General features: G+C 35.9%; 1 protein-coding gene across 1 annotated transcript; it reads right to left on the reverse strand.

Annotated features, from left to right (window-relative positions):
- Positions 1-6,148: 6,148 nt before the first annotated feature.
- Positions 6,149-6,752, reverse strand: LOC125081409 (60S ribosomal protein L17-like). Its single transcript, XM_047696052.1, has one exon. It carries the CDS (start codon positions 6,735-6,737, stop codon positions 6,183-6,185), a length of 555 nt encoding a protein of 184 aa, XP_047552008.1. The 5' UTR covers positions 6,738-6,752; the 3' UTR covers positions 6,149-6,182.
- Between the last annotated feature and the right edge of the window lie 3,240 nt (positions 6,753-9,992).

Below are 9,992 nucleotides of genomic sequence, written 5' to 3' on the forward strand. Positions count from 1 at the left end.
TCACTTTTGGAAAAACTCTTGAATTTTTATGTACATTTTTCTTTTTAAAATTTAGAAGAAGTGAATATAAGATATCTCACAGAAGAAGTCCTTAATAGTTCCTACAATTTGGGAATCTTAAGTAAATTGGGAAAAGTTTAGGATGCTTGTGTGTACCATTCCTCATTCAACACTCAGGATCCTAATGCATGATTTTTAGATGACTTAGTTCAGTTTAGAAGCATTACTTTGCCATTAAAGGATATGCAAAGGTACCATAATTTAGTTTAAGAGACTTTCATAATTTAAATCTGGCCTAGTATTAAATACTAGGTTTCCTAGAAAATAATACACACACTGAAAAAATTGGACAGTTAGAAAATTTCAATATGATAGCCTCATCCCAAACTTTAAATCTGACTGAATTACCAAATCAGCAGTCACTTACTCCAGAGTACAAGGCCATAGGACACATAGTACATGCAGCTTAAGAGTGTACATGACCCACATTCAAGATGGTAGCCTGTTAAAGAATGTGAAATGAACAAATATATTAAAGATACAGTCTCTTTCCAACTGTGGGAGTATCAGTGTGGCAGAACAGAGGAACAAGGTGTGGGTGGCAACCAACTTTAGAGCTGTGAATGACAGTCACATGGGTGGGAATAAATGCTAAAACAAAACACACAAGCACATACAGTCACATCATGTACCAGACCACCTTCTACCTGCTTACCCCAAAACAAAGTGACACAGACCTCTAAGCGAAAAAGGAGAAACACTCTCCCAAGGGTAGAGTACCTAGCAGAGGTGGTGAGAAAATGTTCATAATATTATATCTGAATCCAAGCTGCCTGCTGACTCTGCATTAGTCCCCTAATCTGTCTCCAATACTAAGCTTCAATTAACAGCTGGTGCAGAGTGGATGCTTCCCTTCAAAGCATAGTAATAATCAAAAAGAAAATACTATGGAGGTATTGCTGGTTCCCTAACCAGCATCCATTTCTCTATTTCCAAATTGTATCTTGTATTTCTTTCTAAGTAGACATGCTTCCCCACGTAGCTTCCATATCAGTGAAAGTCAGTGTTGTCACCTTCTCAGTGATAGGTTCAGTAAATCTGTTCTATGCAATTACCACATGCTCTTTGTCTAGCAATCCAGACTGGTTCAGCCATAGGGATGTAACACTATTTGAATCAATGACATACAAAGAGTTTGATAGGGATATTGGGGGATGTTATCTTTCTTCTGAGAGACTGCTGCTAAAAGAGAAGAGAGCTGTCCCTCTTTTTCTAGACATTATAATTTTATGTAGATATGAAGCCCATAGCAGATGTAGGCATCTCCAGGCACAAGGGTAAAAATGATAGATGGAAAAATTGTGATTTAGCCAATATTGAAGCATGCCCTACATCTGCCTTTCTACTTATGTCAGCAATTTCAAGTGCAGAAAATTCAGGGAATACAGCATCCAGAAATATTGCCCTTTTTGGCAATAATAATTGATAAGGAATTCCAGCTAAAACAAAAGAAAGAGAAAAGGGGGGAAAACATGGTAATGGAAGTATGGTAAAGAATGAATAAGAATCAAATTAATTTAAGTATGAACATAGAACAGTGGAAAGACAAAAAAGTAGGAAAGCAAACATTAGTAATAAACATTATTACTAACAAATGTTAGTAATAAAAATGTTGAAGAAAGAAAAACGAAACATCTAATACGAAAACTCTTAACAAAAATATGCCAACAGACCTAAGACCAAGTATATCCACCATTACAACAAAAGAATAATTAATGGGGCGCCTGGGTAGCTCAGTCCGTTAAGCGTCTGTCTTCAGCTCAGGTCATGTTCCCAAAGTCCTGGGATTGAGTCTCACATCAGGCTCCCTGCTCCACGGGAAGCATGCCTCTCCCTCAGCAACCCCCTCTGCCTCCCCACCCACCACTTGTGCTAGCTCACTCTCTCTCTCTTTTGCAAAAATAAATAAATTAAATCTTTTAAAAAAAGAATAATTAATGAAAATGACTTCCACATTGAATTAAATATCAAAACCATATTTTATACATTGGAAATTAATAATTTACATCTTCAAGTGTGCAGGCAATTAACAAAAATTGACTACATTATAAGTCACAAATAAAATTTCACCTAATTTCAAAAAGTTGAGAAAATATTAGACCACATTTATGTTTACAGTGAACTAAAACTAGAAATTAAAATAAAAACTAGAAATAAATGGCATAATAAATAAAAATAACTATAAGGAATATACTGTATATCAGAACTCGTGGCATAATTAAAAAGTGCTCATATGAAATATATTGACCTAGTGGCTCCATTACTAACAAAGTATATAAAAATAATTGAGTTGAATATTCAACAGAAGGAGAGAAAATATTGTAAGGCAAGGTATCAGAAGAATTTAACAGTGATAAACATGAATGAAGAATTAGAAAACAGATAAGTGGTAGAACTAATAAAATAAAAAGGAGCTTATTATATAAACTAATAAAATAAGTTGAACTCTAGCTAATGTAATAATAAAAAAGGAGAAGGGTCGCCTGGGTGGCTCAGTGGATTAAAAAGCCCCTGCCTTCGGCTCAGGTCATGATCCCAGGGTTCTGGGATTGAGCCCTGCATCTGGCTCTCTGCTCTCCGAGGAGCCTGCTTCCCCCCACTCCTCTCTCTGCCTGCCGCTCTGCCTACTTGTGATCTCTATCAAATAAATAAATAAAATATTTTTTAAAAAAGGAGAAGAAATCATATAGCGACACCTCTGTATTTATCAAAATCAGATTGGTTTTTAAAAATCTCCAAACACAAGGCACTGACCTAAAATAAAGTGACTAAAATAAAAAACAAACTAATATACAATAAGGATTTGATCGTAGAAATAATTTTTTTTCCAAAATAGGTTGTGTAATATATAATTAGGTATTCCCTTAATTTTTGGTAGAATTTTTCTGTAAAGAGTTCTGTTTTTACCTCAATTTCTTAAATTTTATTTACCTAATCATATTTTCTATTTCTTCTTGGGACATTATTGGCATTTTATATCTTTCTAATATTTTTCCATTTCATTCAGTTTTTCAAATGTATTACCTGGATCACAGCCCTTCTTTTTTACTTGTTAAAATGTTTGTCTCAACAAGTTATATAATAACAAGTTTTAAATGAGAATTTCTTTCACAATAAAAATTATTGCCTTTGGGTGCTATGCTTCCAGCAAATTACAAAAACCTTTCCCAACAAAAATTGCCAAAATTGCTCATAAATTATAAATGATCCTTCATAAAGTCTTTCTGAGATGGGAATGAAAGAAAAATCAAATCCGTAGAGGTAAAAATATTGACTAATGTAAGTCTGTGCTAAGTTAACTATTCATGCAAAAAATAGTAGAAAAAGAGAGAAAAACAGAAAAAGCAGGAAAAAGAAATATGAACTCAGATATTAGATGAGTTTGATTACATGAATAGTTATCTCTATAAATGGACTAAACTCTTCAGTTAATTGTCAAAAATTATCTTCAGAATTTTAAGGAAAATATCCATATGATATATGCACTAGGCGTGATTAAAAGAACAGGAAAAAATGTTGAAAACAAAATTATATAAAAAAGAAAGTCTTGGGGTGCTGGGGTGGCTCAGTCAGTTGGATATCTGCCTTCAGCTCAGGTCATGATCCCAGTGTCCTGGGACCCCGCCCCAAATTGGTGTTCTGGCTCTGTGGGGAGCCTGCTGCTTCTTCTCCCTCTGCTGAACCCCTCCTTATACTTTCTCACTCTCTCTCTGTCAAATAAATAAAATCTTAAAAAAAAAAAAAAGATAGGAACTAGATTTTTTAAAAAGTCTTTGGTTCCAATTTTATTAGATTAAGTAATTCTGAGGCTTGAATTATTATGAGACAGCAAAAAGAAGGGTAACAATTTATTATTAGAAGGTTTAACTGAGAAGGAGAATGTCGTATTTTATGTACGATAAAATAATTTCAAAATACTTAAACTAAGGTAAAAGTACTCTGAGGAAAAACTGAGATATTCCTATTAGCAGATTTTCATGAACTTTTAAGAGACAGATGACTAAGTCTGTTTTTACAAATAGCAAGAATAGAAATATTTAAACAACATAGTTAACATTTATCTAATGGCTACCTACCATTTCTATATTCAAATGCTTGAAAATATACATCAGGGACATTTTTTTAAAATATGACAGAAAAATTTTTTAAAAATCTAAACTGCAACTTCAGAAGTTAGAAAAAGAATAGCAGAATAAGCTCAAAAGAAGTAGAAAGAAGGAAATAATAAAGATAAATACAGTAATTAGTTCTGAAGAGAAGATAAAAATAGGTTAAAAAAAAGCTTATAGGTGATGCTTCAAAATGATTAATACACTTGAAAATACCTCAGAATAGATTAGAAAAAGAGATAAATATCCTAAACCATATAATGTACTAATAATGAATAAATGGAATATACTAGTAATGAATAAAGTAACAAAAGATATTGAAAGATAATTCAGTGATTTAATAAAATATTTGTACAAAATAATTAGAAGTTAGAAGACATGCATACACTTCTAGAGAAATATAAATTCCCAAAATTATTCAAGAAGAAATAGGAACTTTGAATTAACCTTTTAATTTTAAAGAAACTTAATAGTTTAAAGCCTTCCCACAAAGCAAGGCAAGCTCGGGATACATTACAGGTGAGTTATATCAAATATTTAAGAAACAGCTAATTATAACCTTATACAAACTCAGAGAACAGAAGAAGAATCATCTTTTAATGGTTCTGTGCAGTGCGAGAAACTGAAGTCTAAAATGGCTTCCTAAAGACCTCACTCTAATCCCTGGGAACTGTGAGATGTAATTAAGGTTACTAATTACATGACCTTAAATGGCTACACTATTTTGAATTATTTAGATGGGTCCATGAAATTACAGGAGTCCTTACAAGCAGAAGAGAAAGCCTGAAATAAAGCACTAGGAAGATTCTACCCCAGAGCCTCTAGATAAAAGCCCATGCTGACTAATGCATTGATTTTACTCTGGTGAAAGCCAGAGCATCCAACACTCTCATTCCAGAATTTCTGATTTACAGAACTGTGAGATAACAAATTTTTATTGCTTTAAGCTTTGTATCTATGCAAAGCCATGAGAAAATTAAAAAAAAAAAAATGGGCAACTTCCGTCCCCGTGGGTTGCTCCTCCAAGTTTGAGTTCCTTTTGCGAATCTGCCTGATTTTATTTTTCAAAGTCTCCAGGTAATTGCTTTTTGTGGTTTATCCAGAGTTTTTCATCAGAATTAGTGGGAAGCACTAGTTATAGTGAGCCTAGTCCATTTGGTCAGAAATGAAAGCCATTCTGGTTATTAAAGATCTGTTAGACCTTCTCATTCAATTCTCTGTTTTTACAAATAGCAAGAATAGAAATATTTAAACAACACAGTTAACATTTATCTAATGGCTACCTACCATTTCTATATTCAAATGCTTGAAAATATACATTTCCTCCTCCTCCTCCCCCTCCCCTCCCCCTCCCCCTCCCGCCCCTCAAGTGAATCTTAAGCACACTCCAAGCGCAGCACAGATCCCAAGCCTGAGTTCGATTTCACAATCCTGAAATGAAGAGTCCAAAGCTTAACCAACTGAACCACCAGGCACCCCATATCACTTCTTTGTGTATTTTAATTTCTTTTCAATTGTTTTTCATTTCTTTTCTTTTGTTTCTCATAACTTTATTTCTCTGAGTTGCAAATTCTGGTTAATTTATTCTATTTATATCTTCTGGTCAAGAATCCCCTCTTTGGGGCACCTGGGTGGCTCAGTGGGTTAAGCCGCTGCCTTCGGCTGGGGTCATGATCTCGGGGTCCTGGGATCGAGTCCCACATCAGACTCTCTGCTCAGCAGGGAGCCTGCTTCCCTTCCTCTCTCTCTGCCTGCCTCTCTGCCTACTTGTGATCTCTCTCTGTCAAAAAAAAAAAAAAAAAAATCTTAAAAAAAAAAAAAGAATCCCCTCTTTGGCCGAATTAAATACACTTTTTAACCCATTCTTTAGGTTTGTAGTATCAACAGTAGTGTTTTGTATTTCCATTTAGTTTTCTTTTAACTGCCTGATGATACTTGATTTTCTTCTTTTTTTTTTATTTTTTTTTTTATTTTTTTTATTTTTATTTTTATTTGCATTTATTCTGTGCAAATTTACTCCCGGGCCATAAGTTTTTGTTTCTTCAGTTTCTTCTGGGATATCTTTTTCTTCTGTGCAACCTCCTCTTCTGGTTTAGGAACAATCTGCTCTTTTTCAGTAAGGATCATCTCAATGTGGCAGGGAGAGCTCATGTATGGGTTAATCCGACCATGAGCCCTATAAGTCCTACGCCGCATCTTGGGGGCTTTGTTCACCTGAATGTGCTCAATGACCAGAGAATCGACATCTAAACCCTTAAGTTCAGCATTACTCTCTGCGTTTTTAAGCATGTGCAGTAAAAATTCAGCACTCTTCTTGGGCCACCGACCTTGTGTCCAGCCCCACTGTTTGGCCTGGGCACACCTACCAACTCCACCATTGTAGCGACGGAATGGCACACACTGCTTCTGCAAAGTGACGTCTTTGAGATACTTGGTGGCTTTTCGGATATGCATACCCTTGATGGCCTGGGCAGTTTCACGTGTGTTCTTAAAGTGAACACGGAGATTTGAACCTCTTAACTTGCATGATTTCGTAGGGTTTTCCGGGTCAAGTGAATAGCGAACCATGTTCAGAGGTCACCCCAGGCCGCTGAGAGGAAGAGGAAGACCGGTGGCTCCTGGGAGAATTCATGAGAACTCCACTTGATTTTCTTCTGATCTTTGTGATTCCATCTTTTGTTTAACCACTTCTTACTTTTTTTTGTTCTATATTCTGTAGCTGTAAATTTCAACATATGTAATGTGTAATCTGTTATTTAATATTCCTCTTCTGACTCCAACTTGTGGTGTGCCTCTTCCTGTAGTTGTCAGTTTTTAATTTTGAGCTTATTGGATGATCAGATCTATAGAAATACCTTTTTTTCATTTGCTGATCACTTTCTTATTACTATGTTCAATTACCCAAATATAGTGTATCATGTGTTTTTGATGTAGTGTTCAGCAATTCATCAGTTGTGTATAATACCCAGTGCTCATCACCACACATGTCCTCCTTAATACCTATCACCCGATGATCCCATCCTCCCACCACCCTCTGTTCTGTAGCCTTCAGTTTGGTTCCTATAGTCCAGAGTCTCTCATGGTTTGTTTCCCTCTCAGGTTTCTTCCCATTCAGTTTTCCCTTTCTTCCCCTGTGTTCCTCCACGCTATTCCTTATATTCCACATATGAGTGAAACCATATGATAATTGTCTTTCTCTCCTTGACTTATTTCACTTAGCATAATCCTCTCCAATTCCATCCATGCCAAAGCAAATGGTGGGTGTTCATCCTTTCCGATGGCTGAGTAATATTCCATTGTGTATATGAACCACATCTTCTTTATCCATTCATCTGTTGAAGGGCATCTCGGCTCCTTCCACAATTTGGCTATCGTGAACATTGTTGCTATGAACATTGGGGTACATGTGCCCCTTCTTTTCTCTATGACTGTATCTTTGGGGTAAATACCCAGTAGTGTAATTGCTAGATCATGAAATCTTTCTTTTTTAAAGTTTGTTTATTTATTTTTTTCAAGTAATCTCTGCATCCAGTGTGGAGCTCAAACCCGCAGCCCTAAGACAAAGAGTCACATGCTCTACCAACTGACCCAGCCAGGTGCCCCAGAAATCTTATTCTTAATTTAAGGTTTTTGCTTCTGACAGAAACCAGGGAATGCCATCAATCTGGGATGACTGCACAGCTCCCCAAACATCCCACCTTAATGTAAAAGAAGAATATTTGTTCAAAGATTTCACGGTTGCCTAAGGCCCAGCATCTAATTCAGTGTTGATAGCTCCCAACCTCATGGAACTCTTGTTTTTCTAATCTACTCATTGCTCCCATCCTCCTCCTCCTCCCATCCCAGCCTCCTCCTCCTCCTCCTCCTCCAAGTATTTCCTGTCTTTAAAATTATTTGAAAACATAATACTAATAATGGTGTAAAATCTACTTTAGAACATTTGAATTCTTATTTTGGCTACTTAAGTTTTTCCCCGCATTCAGTAGGATTTACTATAACAAATACTATGAATATCTTGGAATAATAATCTTTGTGCTTATCACAGATGAATTATTATTACATAATTTTCAATTACTTTTAAAAATGGTTGAAGAAATATGTATTTCTATCAACACAGTGTAGCAATAGCTCTTTCACTACATTGTCTCGGGCATTTCTTTCTTTCTTTTTTTTTTTAAAGATTTTATTTATTTATTTGACAGAGAGAAATCACAAGTAACTAGAGAGGCAGGCAGAGAGAGAGGAGGAAGCAGGCTCCCTGCTGAGCAGAAAGCCCGATGTGGGGCTCGAACCCAGGACCTGGGATCATGACCTGAGCCGAAGGCAGCGGCTTAACCCACTGAGCCACCCAGGCGCCCACGGGCATTTATTTCTATTATTAAAAAATTACGGGGCACCTGGGTGACTTAGTCGGTTAATCTTCGAACTCTTGGTTTTGATCTCAGAGTCCTGAGATTGAGCCCCACATCGGGCTCCATGCTGGGACTGGAGCCTGCCTGGGATTCTCTCTCTCTCTCCTTCTGTCCCTCCCCACCACCACCACCTGTGTTCTCTCTTTCTCTTAAAAAAAAATTACCAACCTGATTACCAGTATGATATATAAATATAGTGTGCATATTTATGTGTATAGTCATTATTTTATATTTCATTGCTTATGCCTCAAACATTTTCTGAATTTTGTTGATTTTTGTATAAATTATCCCTTAACATGATTAGAGACTTTCCAATTTCAGTTTCTTAAACTTACATATTAATGCACTGCAGTTAGAAATGTATGTATTATTGCATACAATGAATTTTTAAAAAGTAAAATCTTCTTTGTGGAAATATTATTCACCCACCATTAAATTTTAAAATTTCATTTAGCATCTGTTTTATGCAGTAAAAACCGACAAGTAAAAGTTATTTTTCTGCTTTGGGTCTTATGAAATAAATGAAGGACTAAACACAACAATAAAGCATACATGTCCAAATCATTGTGAAACACAGAGAAATTAATACCTAACTCTGATCTGGAGTTTAAGGAAAGCTTTACACAAAGTAAGACACTTACTTCTTCTGAGTTTATAGGATTCATTTCAAACCATTTGAGTATTGAAAATCTAATCTGACTGATTTTGAGAAGCAAACATAAAACCAGCTGCACACACCTTTTTCACCTTCATCTCCGTATGCTCACCAAGCCATACAGTCAAAAATGGGAATAAAATTTAAGTCAGAATAATTATACATGGTTTTTCTTAATCTAATGCATTAATTATTGTTGCTCAGAAAGTATTCATTTCTGTGAGCAATCATAGAGAACCAATCCACTTCAGCCACATGAGAGATTAAAGAACAACTCATCTTAAATAATAATAATAATAATAATAATAATTTTCATGAAGCTGATAGCACATAGAATATCACAATGTTGACTACTTAATAAAATTGATTTCAGACACAACTCAGCTCTTTAGTGGGCTTATGTTTGTTGGAACATTTAAGTGCATGTAAATACACTCAAATGTGTTTCACGGCAAGGCTCTTCTAATGACTAATTGTGTTCCTGAGCATCCACTTTCTCCAGGGGAACAATTTCCATGAGTTGTGCTGACTGAGAAGAATTCAAGTTTCCTGTTCCTTTCTGGGGAGGCTCTGATTCTGGTCCCTTTATTGTTTGCAATCTCAGTAGTGCCGCAGAGCAGCTCTGAAAGGCGGAGGCTGTGGAAGGGCCTCCCCTGTGATCTCAAGCAGATAGGAAAAAGTATGACTGTCAAAGAGCAGCCAAAGGCAGCCCATCCCTTGCCCACTTGAGTTCAGTCAGAGTAATTTTACAGAATG

This window comes from Lutra lutra, chromosome 11 (genome assembly GCF_902655055.1).
Source record: "Lutra lutra chromosome 11, mLutLut1.2, whole genome shotgun sequence".
Lineage (NCBI taxonomy): Eukaryota > Metazoa > Chordata > Mammalia > Carnivora > Mustelidae > Lutra > Lutra lutra.

Bases quoted from the DNA above. Each gene is read 5' to 3' on its own strand.
- LOC125081409 (XM_047696052.1), bottom strand. From the start codon at position 6,737: ATGGTTCGCTATTCACTTGACCCGGAAAACCCTACGAAATCATGCAAG.